Source organism: Carassius gibelio, chromosome A16, assembly GCF_023724105.1.
Source record: "Carassius gibelio isolate Cgi1373 ecotype wild population from Czech Republic chromosome A16, carGib1.2-hapl.c, whole genome shotgun sequence".
Classification (NCBI taxonomy): Eukaryota; Metazoa; Chordata; class Actinopteri; order Cypriniformes; family Cyprinidae; genus Carassius; species Carassius gibelio.
Window position 1 is genome coordinate 4,560,814 of NC_068386.1, and position 19,805 is coordinate 4,580,618.

General features: G+C 35.9%; 1 protein-coding gene and 1 long non-coding RNA gene across 2 annotated transcripts; both read left to right on the plus strand.

The window, feature by feature from the left end:
• Positions 1 to 1,035: 1,035 nt before the first annotated feature.
• LOC128031006 (uncharacterized) lies at positions 1,036 to 5,646 on the plus strand. Its single transcript, XR_008188025.1, has 2 exons — positions 1,036 to 1,601; positions 5,003 to 5,646. It is a non-coding gene; the product is annotated as an uncharacterized LOC128031006 (long non-coding RNA).
• Positions 5,647 to 8,261: 2,615 nt separating this feature from the next.
• LOC128030912 (glyceraldehyde-3-phosphate dehydrogenase 2) lies at positions 8,262 to 19,297 on the plus strand. Its single transcript, XM_052618994.1, has 11 exons — positions 8,262 to 8,364; positions 14,404 to 14,463; positions 15,283 to 15,379; positions 16,234 to 16,340; positions 16,635 to 16,725; positions 16,817 to 16,935; positions 17,083 to 17,164; positions 17,471 to 17,622; positions 17,705 to 17,867; positions 17,955 to 18,052; positions 18,900 to 19,297. The coding sequence occupies exons 2-11, from the start codon at positions 14,435 to 14,437 to the stop codon at positions 18,967 to 18,969; spliced, it is 1,008 nt and encodes a 335-aa protein (XP_052474954.1). The 5' UTR covers positions 8,262 to 8,364; positions 14,404 to 14,434; the 3' UTR covers positions 18,970 to 19,297.
• Positions 19,298 to 19,805: the final 508 nt, after the last annotated feature.

Consider the following 19,805-nt stretch of genomic DNA (forward strand, 5'->3'; position numbering starts at 1 on the left):
CAGCAGTCTATGTGCGCTACACCGTGGATTTTGTTAATTGCTTTGTCAGAAAATACATTCAATGACTGCATCTTTCAAATTACTGTACAAAAAATATTTCCTCACTCAGCGCACTCAAATAGAACCACCAAAGATATATATATATATATATATATATATATAAAGGCCACAAATACTTTTTTTTTCAATTGTTAAACGTATGTTCAATACATAAATACAAACACGCATGCATAAACACGTACATGCATACAAAAATCAACTTGATTTCTACAGTAATACTACAAAATCAGCTCCAGAAAAGTTGGGATATCTTGTGAAATGTCATAAAATCAAGAACATGCTATTTGTTAATTATCTTCAACCTTTATTTAACTGAATTGAATTGCAAAGAAAACAATTCCAATGTTTTCACTGGCCAACTTCATTTTATTTCATAAAAATATATAAACAAATGTTGATTTTTTTTTTTACACTACATGTTGGGACAGAGGCATGTTTACCACTGTGTCAAATCACCTTTCCTTTTAATTACACATTTTACAGTAATCATCTATGAATTAAGAATGCAAAAAAATTGCCTTTTGCATTTTCACCATCTTTTAGACAATCTAAGATTAGCTCGGGCCAAGAGAACTCGCTGGCATCTCTGTTTAAACCTGATGTATAGATTTATTCTTTTGTAACAGAGATTCATGTTGCAGACTATGTTAAGTGGCAGTTGTTTTGTAGGAGTTAGTGTTGCAGTTTTATTACCATATATAAAGATTTTGTACTGTAATGTAAGCTTGGACCACGTAACATATACGTGCAATGAATTCTCTAAACAGAGTAGTGTCATTGTTATTTTCTGAGGACAATTTACAAACAAAAACATTGTATTGTGCTACATGTTTTTAGTGTTTTAGGTCATTGAATGACAGCATGTTTGCTGGGGCGAAAACCTTGCTAGTGTAATGGAAGAATGAGTTGATCTGAGTCATGTTTGGAACATGCTCAGGAATTATGAAAACATCACATTTTTGTCCTGATATTTAATTTTCCTGAGCTCATCAGGTTACATGTTGATTCCACCAGGTGGCACCTGCAGTCAACCTGGAGAAGTTACAGTAAATTCAATCTATGCTAAAATCTTATCACTCCTCCCCTTACAGAGCAACCCAACCTACCAGTCACCTTAAGAGGAATGTGTTAAGCAACAGATAAATCACTGACTATTGAGTACACACCAGAGACAGACTCGGATCAGTAGTGCAGAAAAGCTCATTGCAGTCACGAGAAACATGGATTCAAGAAAGTTTCCAACAGACCGGAATTCAGAATCACGGTACCATTTGCTTCCACTGCAACAGGACCCTCCAGAGTACTCCGAGGTTGGATTCCCTCCCTCTTACATCGCTTCACAGCAATGCGGAGCTCCGTTGGCGTCTGGTCTGTGCACTCAGGGCTCATATCTGGGGCAGCATATGGTCACTGTGCAGCCTACTGTTGAAGTGTTCACTCCACTGGCCAATCCACTGCCAGATTACCTGTGCTACTCCATCTTTACCATGTTGTGCTGCTGTTTACCTCTGGGATCGGCTGCTCTTGTTTACTCCATCACAGTAAGTATTAGTTCATGTACTGTACCTGTCTTATCCACCTTTTTCCTCAATGCGGAAGTAAGCCTATGGGTGAGACTTCCGTTCCATTAACCGACCATAGGTAAATAATGAGGAGAATAACAACGTGCAGTACACAGTAAAACTGTTTGCAGTACAAACTAGTGTGTTCCTAATTAAGATAACAGATTAAAATCATATGATATCACACATCAATTTTCAATATCAAGCAGCAAAGCGAACTGTTTTGTACCGCCAAATATAGGACCCAAATGAAACCGGAAGCTAACCAAACTCTTCATATAAAATTTATGTTTCGTAACTTCAAGGTACTAATATGCACCATTTATAGGCAAAGATGTACCTTTTGAATGGCATGTTTCACTTAATAATAGGAACTGAAACAGACGATAGTGAAAGTCCAAATAATGAAGCCATGGCTGTACTGAAATATTTACCAAGGTTCGTATTTCAGTATTTGTAAAGAATTACTCTAATCTTCAGAAATTAATCTTTTTAATTTCCAGCCTGCATCAAGCTTTATTTATGACATGAATCATTGTTGATATTGTTACATTGTTTCAAAGTCTTATTTTTCAGTTTCATTTTTTCACAAGACCGACATGCTCAGATTTTTTGCAACATGTAAAATATGAAAGGTGTCTGTCGGTAGATTTGTGTTCCTCAGTTTTCAATTTTTGTTCCTGTTTTTTAGCTTACTTTTACTTTCTATCACAGAGAAAGATGTGTGGTCCCACAGAACAAAAACTTAATTTATCACAGGTCCTCTTAGTACAACAAAAAAAAGAAAACTTTAATACATGCATTACAGAGCTTCTTTCAAAACAAAAAATACCCTAGCTGCTCCTGCTGTCATCCTACAGCTCTTGCTAGTTTTCACTGTTAAACTCAGCTATTCTCTGTGGTTATATAAAAACACCTGCAAAATACTTCTACCAAGTTGTTTTTCAGAGAGAAACATAATATTTTGTGACAGGATATAGGACGGGACAGTGTGAGAATGATTTGATGCCATTCAGTCAACAGATATTTCCCAAGGGGGATTTTATGAACAAAATTCAAGTGCAAACCTTCAACGTAGCAGAGAGTGGGGCACAACCTAACACATATTTTTTTTATCCACATACATTTCACACCTGTCTATTACAAATATGTGGTCTTGTTTCATAATAAGTGTATTTTTTCTTGTCTTGTCTTGTCTTTTTTTTTTTTTACCCCCAAAAGACTGATAGTGAAAGTGATAAAGCCCCATCGGTGGGGAACATTGTAACAACTGTTGGGTTATATTGTAACATGACCGCATGTCAGCTTAAAATGTTGTCTGATCTAATGAAAAATATATACTAGACAAGAGCCCTTTTAAAGCCTTTAAAAACAAAAAAATAATTTAAAATAGACTAATTTAGCTTGGGATGGCCCTGATGTTTTGAGCCCCTCTGTTTTGAACAGGCGTTGCAGATTAACTCAGAAGTAAACACCCACTTCTCTGATTGGCTAATGTTGCATATTTGACAGCCTACTTTCTTCATAGATGTACGCTGTTGTGATTCAGATTTAAAATTCATAAATACTCAGTACATATCAAATGATCTGTAATAAGTGAAGTGACATTCAGCCAAGTATGGTGACCCATACTCAGAATTTGTGCTCTGCATTTAACCCATCCGAAATGCACACACACAGAGCAGTGAACACACACACATACACACACACACACAGTGAGCACACACCTGGAGCAGTGGGCAGCCATTTATGCTGCGGCGCCCAGGGAGCAGTTGGGGGTTCGATGCCTTGCTCAAAGGCACCTAAGTCGTGGTATTGAAGGTGGAGAGAGAACTGTACATGCACTCCCCCACCCACAATTCCGTCCATCCCAAGACTAGAACTCACAACCCTTCGATTGGGAGTCCAACCCTCTAACCATTAGGCCACGACTTCCCCTAATAACAGACAAAGCAATAGTGAGCACATAATAAAAACAGTTCCTCACACTTGTGTGGTGCCACATTACCGTCATTTTCAAAATAGTCTCCAAAGCATCGTCTTTTAGTTTCAGTCTTTCTGAGAATCCTACGTTTAATTGTGCCTTGTTTGAAAACGAGTCCGCTGTAAAAATGAAATGAACAAAGGACCAAGTTCTCACTGATGAGGTCTGGATCTTTATTAAAAAAATAAAGCTCATCCACTTTTTCCTAATGTTGGGATCAGAAAGAATGCAATACAAAGACTGTGTTTTCCACATATTGGCACTGCACTGCACAGCGTCTAGTTTTCTTCTGAACATCTTTATTGATTGGTTTGCCTCTCTCATTATTTACACTCTGCATGAGTCAGTGGGCGGGGCTAAACAGGCAGTGGTGTTGAAGCAGGCGTTGATCATCTTTTGTGGAGGCGGGGTTTAGCCACACTATTATGTCATAAAGTGATACATTCCACAAGCTGTTGTTTTGGCAGATTGTATTCAGTATAAGCAGTTTTTAGACTAACAACAAAGTTTTGAGTTCTGAGGGTTTTTTTATGACCTCTTGTATGTCAAAATATCAAGGGAATTTGAATTCTCAGTTCATGACCCCTTTAAGTTATTTATCAAAAAGTCTAAGGTTTTATCCTTCAACAATACCTGAGACCACAGCCAAGCGGTGTATGTTTGGAATTAAGCCAGTTTTGAGATTCAAGCCAAAATTCCTGTACAAGTTCAAACTGGAAGAACATATGTTCCACAGTTTCGATATCTCTCACACAGAACCCTCATGAATCTTTTTTTGTTGTTGTTTGTTTGTTTGTTTTTTACTCAGAAGGGATTTAATTTCTTTTGTAATCACTCCATAAATCAAAAAATACTGTCAACAGCAAGAAAAAAAAATATAAGGAAAATCTCTCTGTAACATCTTTCAGAATATAAACTTCCTGGTTTGGTCTGTGAGAAAAAAAAATGTAATAACAGAATATTAGTAATATCAGCAAAGTAGCCCAAAGTCTCAAAATTGAGCAAAAACTTTGGTTTTCCAACTTTGTGTAATTATATTTATTATCTTACTTTTCTCTAAACCATCATAAAAATAGGTCATGCCAGACCAGTTAATCTAGTTTAGACCACAGTACTACAGGTAGCAGCAGATCTGAAGATTCCAAGAACTAGTGCAAATGCTTATGACTGAAGTTTATGGACTCTTACCAAAAGATACATATTTCGTGATTTTGTTACAGCCAATCATAAAAATCGATTGTTTTACACTGTAAGTGTTGCTTTTTGTGTAGTTTTCTTAATGATTTTGTATTCTGTGAAGCGTTTTGATTTTATTTTTATGTGCAATATGTTATTTAAGAAAGGTGCTATACACAGAAAAACATTGTGACACTATTATATTTAACTTATTTTACAGACTCGAGATGCTAACATGTTTGGACACCAGCACATAGCAAGCAGAAACTCCAGAATGGCACGCATCCTCAACCATGTCAATGTTGCTGTTGGCCTGATCTTCTGTCTAATTTTTGTAATCTACGTCATTCTTTTTCTTACTTCACTTTATGGCTGACTATAATTGTAAGCAATCTCATGGTAGGACAGGATGCTTTTAAATGCTAATGTTGCTTAAGGTATTTTGTTTATATGATTTCTTTACTCTATGTATGAGGAGCTCCATCTGGAGGACAAGAGAGGGAAGATTCAGTGTGTTTAGTGTAATTGACTCCTCACCATATCATTGTTTATACATAATTACAAGACATGCTTTTGCTTATAATCTTTTTTTTAAAAACAATGGAAGCTTTAACTGTTAAAGTAAATGCAGTTTTTTTTTCTGCTTGTCTTTATATTAGGCTACTTAAAGCCTGGATTAATCAATAACAGAAATTATGTCTTATTTTATCCAACTTTTGTCTGTTTTTGCCATAATATACTAACATATTAATTTTCATCTGGTTTTATATTCTTCTTCATTTACATTTACATTACATTAAATTACATTACATTCTTCTTCATCATCAACATCTTCTTATTGAATAAAAGAATGAATGAAACATTTATTTAGTGCTTTTTTGTGTATTGCTGCAGACCCAAAAGCACTTTACAATCATATCATAGGATCGCTCCTCACCTCCACCAGTGTGCACAAATTCCAATCCCAAAAATATTTAGATCACCTCTCAAAAGAAAAAGAAAAACAGAGATGTCTGAACAAAATGCAAGTTTTGGCCATTAGCAATCCATATAGCCTAAAGCACCCATCGCTAAAAACAGCAGTAGCCTGCATTCTAAAATGTTTCATGTGGAAAACAGTTATAATAAAAAAATCTAATTTAGTACACACCTTATTGATGATGTGTGCTTAATGCAGACAAGCAAACGAGGCTGTAATATGAATGCAATGCGCTGGTTAAGAGTTTTCCTTATAATGTTGTTATATGGGAAAACATTTCATATTAAACTTTATGCATTGCATTTATATTCTCCTACAGAGTAGGCCTCATCGATAAGGTGTATACTTAAATATCACTGTCTTAACACATTACAACTAAACCTCATACAAATATCTGGAGTTCATTGGACGAAAGCTTTGTTTTCCCCTCCATGTGGGCGTTCGCCAGTTCAATAGATGGGGGTTATTATAGGATACTATGATTGACTAGGGCCAGAGAATTTAGCCAGGATACTGCAGATAGACCCCTAATCTACTCTTTTCAAGAAGTGCCATGCTGGAATTGTTAATGACCACAGAGAGTAAGGACCTCAGTTTAACGTCTCATCTGAAGGACGTCCTTTTTACAGTATAGTGTATACTATACTAGGACATTAGGACCCACACAGACCAGAGGGTGAACATCCACTGCTGGACTCACTAACAAATCTTCCAGCAGCAACCTAGTTTTCCCTGGAGGTCTCCCATACATGTATTAACAGGCCCAAGCCTGCTTAGCTTCAGTAGGTAACAAGTCTTGGGCTTCAGGGTGATATGACTTTGGCCATATCCTCTTACTTTTTACAAACCCAGGGTTCTCCAGGGTAGCAGTCTTTACAATTAAAGTGACCTCGTATAAACAATCTCTAGTACCTGTATTATCTGTATTTATTTATATTATCTGGTTATCACAAAAAGCAGAATAGGCTATAAGTCAATGATCAGAAATATCAAACCATAGTCTTGGCCACCAAATAATGTAATTCATAAATTATGTAAATCCTACAAAACATATGATAATACAGTTCAATTTATTTACATTCATGCATTTGTCCAAAAAAAAAAAAAAAGTAATTTATTAGTTTGTTTTTAATTATTTTTAATTTTATGTTTTAATTTTACATAGTTCTAGTAATTTTGTTATTTTGTTATTGTAGGCCTTTTTTTAAATCTATGTAGGCTAGTTTTTATTTGTTTACATACATTTTAGTTTTAGTTATTTTAGCACATCAAGTTGTTGCACTAAATTAAAATAAGAAATGTTTTATTGGCAACTAGCTGAAACAAGAATTTTTTTTATTTTTATTTAATAAATAAGTATGTTTCTAGTTTTAATATAACACTGATTCGAGGTATGCATTACCAGTTTACAGTATGCATTTTTAAGATCACTTTCTCTCCTTTTGTTAACATATTTGCACCACACGAGGGCGCTTTGTGTGTATCTCCGTGACAGGCGTCGTTTCCTCGGCTCTTGAAAAATACAGCAAATGGTCTTTTGTTTAAACGAGAAAAAGCTCGAATGCGGTAATATGTAAATGTGGACCATTCATGTTTAGTTAACATGTTTAAATTGATATGTTTTGCTCTATATGTCTGCGGACACCCCGCCCAGCGCTCAGTCTCTGCAGCACGCGCCGTCTCTCACGTAATCTGCATCCGCTCGCCGCTGTCAAGGTCACGTGCAAGCGCGCGCGGAATTCCACACTTTCCTCATCCTGACGTTACAGTCCACGCAAACTCACTTCTGCTTTGTCATAGTAACTAGGACGTGCAGCTAAATATCCAATAGGAAGCTATAGAACGGTTTATGTTAAACAATCGAATCCCAAATGTGTGCCGTGAGAGCGCATGTAAATTATTTTTGGATCGTTGAATTAAGAAACTACATGCCATTTTTATTTAACCTAACGTTAGTGATTTTTGGTCTCACTCCATCTGAACAATAAACTAAAAATAAATGCATACTACTTGCATTTAAATAGCAATGCTTTGAAAATTTAAAATTAACCAGATGCCCTCGAAACGAGGGTTTATGCTTTTATCCAGTGATCTTTTTGGTGTTTTTGCGCATTATGTGTATGATCTTTCATACTGCATCTGCATCATGACACGTGGTCCTTGTATCCTTTCAAGGAGCTTAGACACTGAACTCAACTTTCAAGGGGAAAACTTTAACTTGCTCTGGTTATCTTGTGAAATGTTAAATATAATAAGATGCTCAGATACCATAAGTTTGTATAGAGGATATGCATCCTTTACACAGTTAAATTCTGCATTCGGGAAGTCTCGCGGTTCTATACAGCACCGAAATGCGCTTGTTTCAGGCATGTTATAAATCTCCCCTCTGTGTCCTTGTATAGTATCGTCTTACCCAGTCTCTCATCAGCGTTTTCATTGCATTCGTGATAAATAGCTCGTATACGCTTCTTTAAAATAAACCCACGAACACGGCGTGACGTCAGGTTGCCATGGTGCCCGGCCCCGGTGGCACGTGTCTGGTATAAAAAGGAGCAGCATTACGCGGAAACTGAGCAGAAGCTGCAGCAGCATCACTGAGGAAGGTGAGTCCTTTCTCATACGCTTACATCATTAGTCGTCGAATTCAAAGACTGCAATACACGTATAAATAATGCCATACACATATTAAAAGTTTTAAAGATTACATTTAGCTTTGTAGCATGTTATTTGCTGCATTTGGGCTTGGAGGGAAGTTGTTACGTAATCCGCGAGTTTCTGCGTGATGCACAAATAATATGGAGGCGTGGTTCATTCATACTTTTTTATGCACCTTTGTGCAAATATTCATGTGTTTTATTTCAGAATAATAATAAAAAAATGATATAAAAAATATTTTCACACCCTTGACATTTTAACATTTTATTAAATAAAATGAAGGATCAACAGCATAGCGTGCCTTGTGGGCCGCTCGCGATGGGCTCATTGCGTCATATCGTTCCAGAATCTACCATCTGCTAAGATCCTGCGAAAGAGGGGAGCAAATATAATTTAATAAAATCTATATATACATATATTTAAATAACTTCTCGAAATGCGACGTGTGTCGGTAGAGCGCATTTTTGGAGTAGCTGGTTCATGTTAAATCGTTGTTATGTTTATTCGGCATATTCAATAAATGAAAGAGAACACACTAACGTTACCCCTTTTGAACATAAAAGCTGCGCTCTGATGCATTGAATAGCGGATAAACAGAAATAATGTCCGAGCCAAAGGGCATCACTCGCATCATGAAGGTCGAATGACCTGTCAAGGTGAAATTATGTAATGCTTTGCGATTATTCAACACGTCTTTCTCAGAATAGTTGCGTTTTGAATGCTTTATACGAGGATATGAATATGTCAGAGCTTCTACCTATATTTTAATGTAAAAGTGGACAGGACACATGTTCCTCGTCGAGCATCATGGGAGATTCCCTCCCTCATGTACGTGACTGTCCTCGTGTTCGATGCTGCAGTGGAGAGAGAGCCTGACTCAGAACTGAAAACTTGGGTATCATGAGCAATAATGAACTTCAGAACTTACTGTTATGTTACTTTGAATTCCCCGTTGAATAAAACACACGAAAACAGGTGCTTTAAGGTGGTTTACCAGTTAAAGCTGATTTAAGATGGTTTTCAAGCAATCAAATTACCCACCTGAACAGGTTTGATCTGATTTGTGGTTTTCGGCAGGGTGGGCTATGCATTATTATCAACCATTAGGCTGTGGTGATTTTAAATAAATAACAGCATTAATATATTCTGTAATGCTTAGGTGTAATTTGAAGACTGTGGTATGAAATATAATATGTGTATGCAATGCCGCATCTCCATCTCTCCTTCTTTGACCTTCTGCAGTCTGTCTGCAGTTGCCACTGGTAACCAGAAGGACCTTCAGCTGGCTATTTAAGTGTCACTTATAATATACAGTACCCTATACCAGATGAATTTGGTCTTCATACTATGGAGTTAGTTGAAAAAGAAGCCAGTACAAATTTAATCAGGTGTTTGTTGTGCTGATTTATGCATCATAACATCACAAGCAGCATGTGATGTGCATTGGTTTGACAAATGTGACTGCATCATCAAAAGTGTCTAATTAGACCGTTGAACAATGAGCAGTGATTTCACAGTATTACATTTTGAATTGTGTGTAATCAAAATAGTCTGCATGCATATTGCATGTTTAATGTTACAGAAAAAAAGCTACAATACAGTCATACATTCTATACATTATCTCTAATTTTACAGGCCATTATTATTATCACCCTCGATGTATGTTTGCAAGTGCTGGACTTGTTCAAATACTTATCTGTACTCTGAAAAAAACATTTTCCTCTGCTGCGATGGAATGACGCAGCACCTTTTTCAGGATGCCTGCACACCTTTAGATTAGAAATTCAACTATTCTGTATTATTTTTCAATTAATATTCCATCAAATAAAACATCCATATCCATTTGTAATCTCTTTAGTTGCAGGCTTTTTTTTTTTTTTTTTCTGCAAAGTGACACTGATAAAGTCTGTCTGATTTTATGCCACGCAGCATTAGATATTTTCCACTCAGATGACCGTGTGTGTCCCAGGAAAACTGTCCTGGTTATGCCGATCTATGTGTCCCTGTTCTGTCTGATTGGATGTTTTTGCTGTGAGGAAATGCCTTCTTTTTGGGTCAGAGGAAATGCAGTCTTCTGGTCTTTAAAAGAGAAGGTGTGGCATTGTGGTTTGACAAGACTTGCTTCCTACTGCATCAGGATATTGAGCAATTCTGCCAAATGACAGCAAAATAAACACAGTGAAACTGAAACAACATTATGGAAACACCTATACATAAATAATACAATTAATTCATATAATAATAAAAAAAAATAATAAGATGCACAATAAACAGATAATCAACCAAATAACAGTTCAATTGCAGACCATATATGGTTGAAAGGAGCATTGTGGGTAGTGAAGTTCTTCACCAGGAATTCAGCAATTAAACACATTTTTTTTTTAGTATATTGAAGTCACATTGATTTGATTTGTCAGAAACAAATACCTTAACTTTTAAGTCACGACCGGAAGAGTTATTTAGATTTAAAAGACATTTTGAAACATTCTGATTCAAAATTAGTGGGTCAAAATAAAATAGGGTGATTTTCCATTTCATGCCATTTTAAACAATGGTATTTTTAATTGATCGTTGAGCTCTGTTGATGCGTCATCACACGTGTGTGCGTTTTATCTAATCAGATTATGAAGCTAGAATGAATAATAATTTGAAAATTAACATTAAATGTATAGTGCCGTGTAATGCTAAGACAGAGAGATGCTAAACAGAACAGTAGGGGAATTTAATTTAGGGTCAATTCACAGAGGTGTGTGTGTGTCATTTGATCTAGGTCTTTTGACAGGAGACAAGTTCTCATTGACTCATTGAAACACATCATTGATTTTTTTGTCAATTGTCGATTTTCAATAACACAGAGGGATCTTTACGTCTATTAACAAAAGTGCATAGTGGAAAAATTTGCAAAAGCTTAGGAGAATCAGAAGAACTAAAACCAAAAGAATCAAAAACCCAAAGAAAAGAAGTCAGATGAGAGGAAGGGAAACCAGAGATGCCAACATGGCCACTGTCTTCCTGTACTGAATGACCTTGTCAACATGCACCCATATAAATAATATCTGCACCAGCAGCACCTGCATAGTAAATGCAGCCATTTTAGCTTGAGGCTAAACCTGCAAACTGTCGTCTCATGTGCAGTGTATTCTGGTAGTCCTTAACAAGACTGGATAGGATAGGGTACTTGGATTAGGATTACTCAGGCAGGGCAGGTTCAGTACAAGGTTCCCTCAAACACGGGCAGATTAGGAGATTACAGTCTCCAGTTACACATCACCAGATGCAAGGACGGTCTGTCTTTATGCATGCGGTGAAAGACTGAGCTTCCTTCTGTCATCATCATCATCATCGACAAAATAAAGTATGCTTCTTGATTTTGTAACATTGCAATTGCTTGCACTTTATTTGCTATAGATGGATTTGAGACCTCATAGATTTACCTTTGGGAATCCAATATGGACGATCCAAAATACAAAAAAAATAATAATAAATCCAACAATTACATAAAAAAAAGAAAGCTTTACATTGGCATTCAAATAAGTCCCCTCATTTGCTAGATAGCTAAATCAACCTTCATCTCTTTTCACATTGCCCTTGAGATAAATGGCCTAATTTCCTCCAGTCCAGTGCTGTGGGCCATTGGTTATAGTACAGTAGCTGACATTTGAGTTCAGGGTCAGTGCTCATCTTGTACAGCCAGCATTACACAAATAAAGAAATGTCAAAAAGCAGGTAATTGCTAATTCATATGGTGTTTTACACTAACTTGAGTTTGATTCATCTGAGTGAGATGGTTTCCATAGTAACATGCAGGCATTTGAACTCGTTTTATGTGGATCGGTCAAGGTGTTACATTGATTGGTTACCGTATTCTAGGCCTGAGGGTGATTTTTCAGTATTTATGGAAACTGCCATGAATTGGGAGATGGCTCGTTCAATGCCTGGAAAGTAAAACCCAAATGGAAACTTCCCATGTGCTCTTGCCTATAAAATCTGCTGCCGTTGTGTCCAACTCTAGCTCATAACCTCATAATCTCCCAAAATATTGCCAGTATGGATTTAGCAGTAAAACTTAGCACTGAAATGCAAAGAACAGCATACACATTTTTACGCTTCATGCATATCAGAAAAAAAGCCAATTTTCCCAAAAATTCAGGATTCATTTTTATTAATTTGCAAACTGTAACAGAGTTCTGATTAACCATATCCCAGACCCAGTGATATTTTGGTATAATTGAGATTCTATTCTAGTTTATTTATATTTTGAATCTTCAAAGTTTTTAATTTCAGATTTTCATTTTACTGTAAAATTAGTTAGGATTTTAGTAATTTTATTTTAATTTAAACTAAATTAAAATGAGAAATGTTGCAATAGAATCCAGCTGAAATAAAATGCACTTAAGGTTTTTCTTTAATATTTTACTACAGTTAATGCTTAATTTAATTTCAAATAAATTGTTTTCGTTTTAGTTAATTAAATTAACTCTGTCTAGACCGTCTTTCAAGCAGACCATGAAGGTTATTTTTGTCCATTTCAATGGTGCACAGTGACAGTTCCTGGCAGATGAGGTCCAATCAATGGTGTCTATGGAAAACCTGTTCATTTGTCTCATTAATGACTGTGTGCATGGTTCTGCATTACTTGTCTCGATTAAAGTATACACATGAACTCAAAACAAACTATAGCTCAAAAAAACCCAATAAATGAGATGCTCTCAATCAACTAGCCACGTCTTTGGGCTTTTTGAGGGCAATATTTTGTGGTGACTACACATATACACACTATAACTCTGTCAGCTAAAGTGTGTTTATATTTTCAAATGTCAAACAAAGTATAATGCATTAGAGCCACTGTCTTGAGTTATTTTGCACACAATCTTGGAGTGTTTGAAATACCGCAGTAAAGTAAATCACATGGATGTCACATTACATCTAGCTGTTTAAAGAGTGACAGCTGAAATCAACTCATTCTAAACATTTCTAAAGCCTAAACTGATTTAGACTGCCAGTTTGTATTAAAAGGCAGACTATAAACTAAAACCTATTACACTTTTAACTGAATTTAACTTTTGCATCGTAATTTCAATGAGTACGTCACATCGCCCAGTGTCATATGCACAAATATCCAGTTGCAGTTAAACATCCTCCTTTTCCTTTTTGTACTTCTTAGGCTTATCCATAAATGTTACAATGTAAAAATATTTGACTCTGGTATAGTAGTCAGGGTCATAATACATGAAACCCATCCTCACAATCATGCTATTCACTTTGATAATAGAGAAAACTGCAAATGATGTCAGGCATGTAACAACTTGTTGCATATTGCAGCTCTCAGTGGAGATTGTTTGGCAATGCATGCACATTACCCCTTTCACTGGACTGCCAATATTTCAGCAACTTCCTGTGTGCGCATGAGGAAGTTAAAGGGCAAAATGTTAAGTGCATGACTTGCTGCCCCTGTTCTGCATGAAAAGAGGAGAATAAAACATTTCTTAACAATAGATTTGCTGCTCTGCCAGGCTTTTAAAGTATGTTGGTCTAGTGAGGCCAAGGTTTGGAAATTTCCCAGACAGCATGTTAATGGACCCAAGAACAATAAAAACTAGAGAACGGTTCAAGCCTCCACCCACCATCCAGAACACCACACTGGCTCAGAGAAAGTTCATGAAGTTCAGTGAAGTGTGTTTAGACAGACGACTGAATAAGTGAGGGTGGGCGGTATTAAAGTCTCATATCACAGAAAAAATAATAATTAAAGGCTAAGGCTATTATTTCACAAGATGAAATAAAAATGTTATCTTATTTTGTGAAAGTTGATGGGCGCATAAGATTCAAAACAAATGCAGGTTCTGTACAAAATCTGCAACACGTGATTAAACACTTGGGTTAAAAACAACAGTAAAACTAACATTATTATAAAGTTTTGTTGTACATTGTAAAGTTGATGCAATTGTTCTGAAAGCCTGCTTTGTTTTTGCTTTCTATTATTTCAGATTCAGGACCACAATCCATACTCTTGCAATAATGTCTGAACTTTGCGTTGGAATCAATGGGTAAGTTCACATCTGATCTGTCATGATTAAACCTTTAATATACGATCACACAACATAATAAAATATTAAATACTAAATGCAAAACTTTAGTCTATTTTTGACAAAGGATCTGTTCCACAACCTGGTGAGCCACCTAAAAATGATACTATACCTAATGAACAGTGGCATAGATGGTGGACCAGGCAAGATGAAGATCAATTCTGAAAGAACTTACCTGAAATTACTAATAAAACAGTTGATGAAAAGCTAATAATGTATATAAAAAAATGAAGAAACATAACAATTGACAGTGCTTTGTACTTTAAGTTGCTGACTGTGAAGAACCTATTTTCCTTAGGTTATTTTAGAGGCAGTTTACAGTAAGGCAGCTCACTAGGTTTTGGGACAGAGCTAATATTTCCACAAATAGAGATTGTAAAATGCAGAGAAAGAGAGAGAGAGTGCAAATGGCCTGATTCAGAATGATTACAAGAACAGGATTACCCAGGATGAGCTTAAGCCTCCATCCACACAAGCACGTACACACACTCCTGCTGCATAGTCTTTCAGGAAGTGTGTCTTACCAGTCAGATATCAACTGACAAACATAAATTATTCACTTTACCTTTCATATGTTGGCATATTTCAGTAACAGCATGTGGATATTTCCTTGTTGCCCAATGAAATCACACAGTTCTTGTGAGGAATTTTCCTTGAACCGTGTTCATTGTTGGCAGACAAATGTGGGGAGATGAGAGGCATCTTTCAAAATAACAGATACAAGATTGATTGTGTCATTATGAAACATCTTTAAAAAACTCTGCTGTGTGTTTTTTGTAGATTCGGCCGCATTGGCCGTCTGGTCCTCAGGGCCTGCCTGCAGAAGGGAATTAAAGTCTCCGCCATCAACGACCCCTTTATCGACCTGCAGTACATGGTGAGAGTCAGCGAAGCAGAAATGATGATTCTGTAGGCCTGCACTGCATAGTGTTTTTTTAGCATGAGATTTTAAATGCTTTTAAACCAGTGAAACTCCTTAAAGTTAGAAATTAACATTGACCCTATATTATTTTCTTAATGCATATTCCTGGTCCTATTATGCACAATTCATTGATACACAATATTATCAAAAAATCTTCAAAACATGTTAGTAATAGAATTTACGCTGCAGTCATTTTTTATGTCACAGATCTGTCTTATTTTTCTAAATATTGTTAAATATACATTTTAAGTTATTTAACCTGTTAACTGTCACTCACGTTTTTGAAGATAGACTTGAATGTGCATGATACAAACCTACATTTTTATAATTCATGACTGAAAACATTTTGTAAAATGATTCTGATGTGCCATTTACATGGTAATTCAATGTCTGATTTTAAAATGGGTTTTGAAGGATGAATTTTGAGATTTTATGTTTTCAAGTGATATATAACTTCTGATGATTTCTAAAAAGTGATAGAGAAAAGGGCAACGAGGAAGTCTTTTTTTTAAACAAAGGTCAAAACTCTTTTTGTAATGTAGATTTCTGAGGGTGCACTCTTGTCATACATTAATCTATTACTTTTCCTACACAATTTTTAACAAAACATATTGGTAAAATATATATTTGGGAGTCTTAGACCTTTCCAACGATATATAGTTTGTCAAGATTAGATTAGATTTAATTGTAATATAGTATAGTCAATGTAAAGTCAAAAGGTTAAGATTAAAAATAAACTTGCTTTTTGTGAGTTCTGTCTCTATAGAATGAATCCTAATCGGGTTAAAATGGTTCATCTTGCTTTACAGGTCTACATGTTCAAGTATGACTCCACTCACGGCCGTTACAAGGGAGATGTGCACCAAGAGGATGGAAAACTGATTGTTGACGGTCAAGCCATCTCTGTGTTCCAGTGGTATGCTTTTTTGCTCTTATATATGTAGTGATTTTGCTTTTGCCAACCTAGGGAGGTGAAATAGTGTAGTGATGGGTACTCACATCACAGATGATGTTATTATGATTTTGGATCACGTGTCATTTAAGGTGCGGTTATGGGTATGGGTTATCAGGGTATGGTATGGGTTGTCTTATGGATAAGAAAGAATGTTGGGATATTGTTTATTGTGGTTACTGTGTTTAGCATGATATTATGCTATTTCAAACATAGTCTGTAGTGTTGTGCTTATTCTTTTTTCTCTTTTGCACTTAGTATGAAGCCTGCTGAGATCCCATGGGGCGATGCTGGTGCCTTGTATGTAGTCGAGTCTACCGGAGTCTTCCTCAGCATTGAGAAGGCCTCAGTAAGTCTGCACTTCAGCAGGATCTAGAATGTAAATGTATGGCATCAAATATATATTTTTAATGATATTTTCTGATATTTGTCCCTCCTAGTCTCACATCCAGGGTGGTGCCAAGCGCGTGGTTGTGTCCGCCCCATCACCTGATGCTCCCATGTTTGTGATGGGAGTCAACCAGGACAAGTATGATCCCTCCAGTATGACCATTGTCAGGTGAATAAACCAAGTCCAATCCATGTCAGCATGAGAATGAAATATTTAATGCATGTGTAAGTAACTGACCTCATTGTTTTAGTTTTGGTGCAACATTAGGAAGTAACCATATTAACGTGTGTGTCTGTTTTGTTGAAAACATCACAGCAATGCATCCTGCACCACTAACTGCTTGGCTCCCCTGGCTAAAGTTATTCATGATAACTTTGGTATTGAGGAGGCCCTCATGGTAAGTCGATGCCTGGCGTGACGTCAGTCCTACTAATATTATATATGCACAATTGGGTCAAAAAATCTGAAAGTGATTTGAACTAAGACAAACATTTAACATCTGCTTCTTCGTAATAAAGGCTAAAAAGAAAAAAAGCATGACATATCATTGAAACAACAGTTTTTATGGGCAATATAATGTGTGAAAATAACGTTTGGATTTAAAACCCTGCCTATTTACTTTGAATGTAATTAAATCTTAGACTGGAGTAATGGCTGTCTATGCGTCTTTCTCATTGTTTTTTTTTTCCATACCTCTTCGCAGACCACAGTCCATGCCTACACTGCTACTCAGAAGACCGTGGATGGCCCCTCTGCCAAGGCCTGGCGTGATGGACGCGGTGCCCACCAAAACATCATCCCTGCTTCAACTGGTGCTGCCAAGGCTGTGGGCAAAGTCATTCCTGAGCTTAACGGGTCAGTGCAAGACAGATCAATAAGACAACGGATCATTCTTGATGACGATTGGAGAATTTTACCATCTCTCTCTGCTTTGTAGTAAACTGACTGGTATGGCATTCCGTGTGCCAGTCGCCGATGTGTCCGTTGTTGACCTCACCTGCCGCCTCTCAAGTCCTGCCAGCTACGCTAACATCAAGGAGGCCGTCAAGAAGGCCGCTCATGGACCAATGAAGGGAATCCTGGGATACACAGAGGATTCAGTAAGTGCTAACAGTAAAAATCTCACATGTATGTTTTCATATATAATAGACAGAAATGAGAATAATTTAATTTGTGTTTTCGTTTAGGTTGTTTCTTCCGACTTCATTGGTGACACTCACTCCTCAATCTTTGATGCCGGTGCAGGCATCTCCCTCAATGACAACTTTGTCAAACTCATCTCCTGGTAAGCATGACTTAAAGGGACAGTCCAACCAAAACATTTACTCACCTTCATTTCATTCCAAACCTGTATTCATAATATACAGAAAATGCTTTGATAGTCAGTGGAAACTGAGACTGTTTGGTCACCAACTTTCTTTAAAAAAATATTTTGTTTGAAAAAAGAAGTTTGAAATGACATGGTGAATAAATTATGACAGAACTTTAATTTTTGGATGGATTACATTTAATAATCGCAGTACATTTCCAGTGTTTTGTTGGCAATATAAAACGAAGCCTCACTATGAATATTGCAATGATTTCAATTTCTAAATACATAAATCCACAATTGTTCTAGTCATGTAGATTATAAATATGACCACATTCACACAGATGTTTTCATAGTGTCTTCATTTTCAGCTTCAGTGGAAGTGAAATCAGTTCAAATGGTCTTTTTGATTAACTGATTCAAAACTGTCTCCCCCATATCATATTATTATCTAATTTTATTTTAGTAATCAGTAAATATAGATATAATTTATTGCTCATTGTCATTCATTGTTATGTTTTGGTGCATATAAATACAAAAATAATAAAATAGTATTCCTTATTTTTATTATTCATAATGATTTATTTAGTGAAGAACCAAAATAATAGCTAGAATTATTTTTTTTTCATTAAACATTTTGATTGTTGGCTAAAATATATATTTTCAGAGAAAACAGTGCATGAATATAGAGGTACATTTATTGTGAAATGTCAAAAAACATCAAGATTTTTAAACCGTATAACCCAGCCTAAGCATAAATAAATGTCTGCAGGAAAAGCAGTGGTCTAATCTTTTTTTAATCTTTTGTCTTTCTTTCTCACAGGTATGATAATGAATTTGGCTACAGCCATCGTGTTGCTGACCTGTTAGTGTACATGTTCTCCAAAGAGTAACTCATCAAGTTTCGCCACAACAGAAAGGCCCTACTATTCCTTCTTTTCAGTGCACTCATTTCATAGCTGAAGCCATAGTGACAAGCCTTAGCATTCCTGTTCCCAACTACGAGACGTTCTCTCTGTAGACATCTGTGTGTGCGTGTTAGTTTCTTTTGACGGTATTTGTGTCAGTGTCACTCCACAGGCATTGCTGTAGTTGTTGCCTTTCTTGATGTAATCACGTTGTGTTGATGTAAAGAGAATAACTAATACAAAGTTACATAAGGTTAAAGACTACTGTAATGCAGTTTAAAAAGAAACAAATTAAAGTGTTTGGAAAAATAAATGTGTTCCAGATCATTCTGTCTCTTATAAGGTGTACTTATACACATCATGGTAATAGCTTAACCCTATAAATCTTACTGTGTATTATGTTTGCAAAATGTATTTCTAAAGACTCTAAATCATTAAGATAAACAAACAGATTTGCTGCATAGAATATTCACAATCTTCTACAGACTTTTATTGAATAACTTTTATATTGCTAGTAACATTTCAAAATAAACATTAACTGGACTGAATCAACGTAGACTTACGTGATTATCCATATATATATATATATATATATATATATATATATATATATATATATATATATATATATGTGTGTGTGTGTGTGTGTGTATATATATATATATTTTTTTTTATATAAGAAGAAATGATACAACACATAATACAATTATTTGTCCAACTCAGTCATCACTGTGTTTCAATAAATATTAAAACTGATGAGAAAACCAAGCATGCAAATATATAAATAAGACTTTTTTGGGGGAGATTTAGGGTGGCAACTG

Excerpts from the sequence above, each read along its gene's own strand:
- LOC128030912 (XM_052618994.1), top strand. The coding sequence starts at position 14,435 with ATGTCTGAACTTTGCGTTGGAATCAATGG. Across the intron at positions 17,165-17,470 it reads GTATTGAGGAGGCCCTCATG|ACCACAGTCCATGCCTACAC; the intron begins GTAAGTCGATGC and ends ACCTCTTCGCAG. Across the intron at positions 18,053-18,899 it reads TTTGTCAAACTCATCTCCTG|GTATGATAATGAATTTGGCT; the intron begins GTAAGCATGACT and ends TCTTTCTCACAG.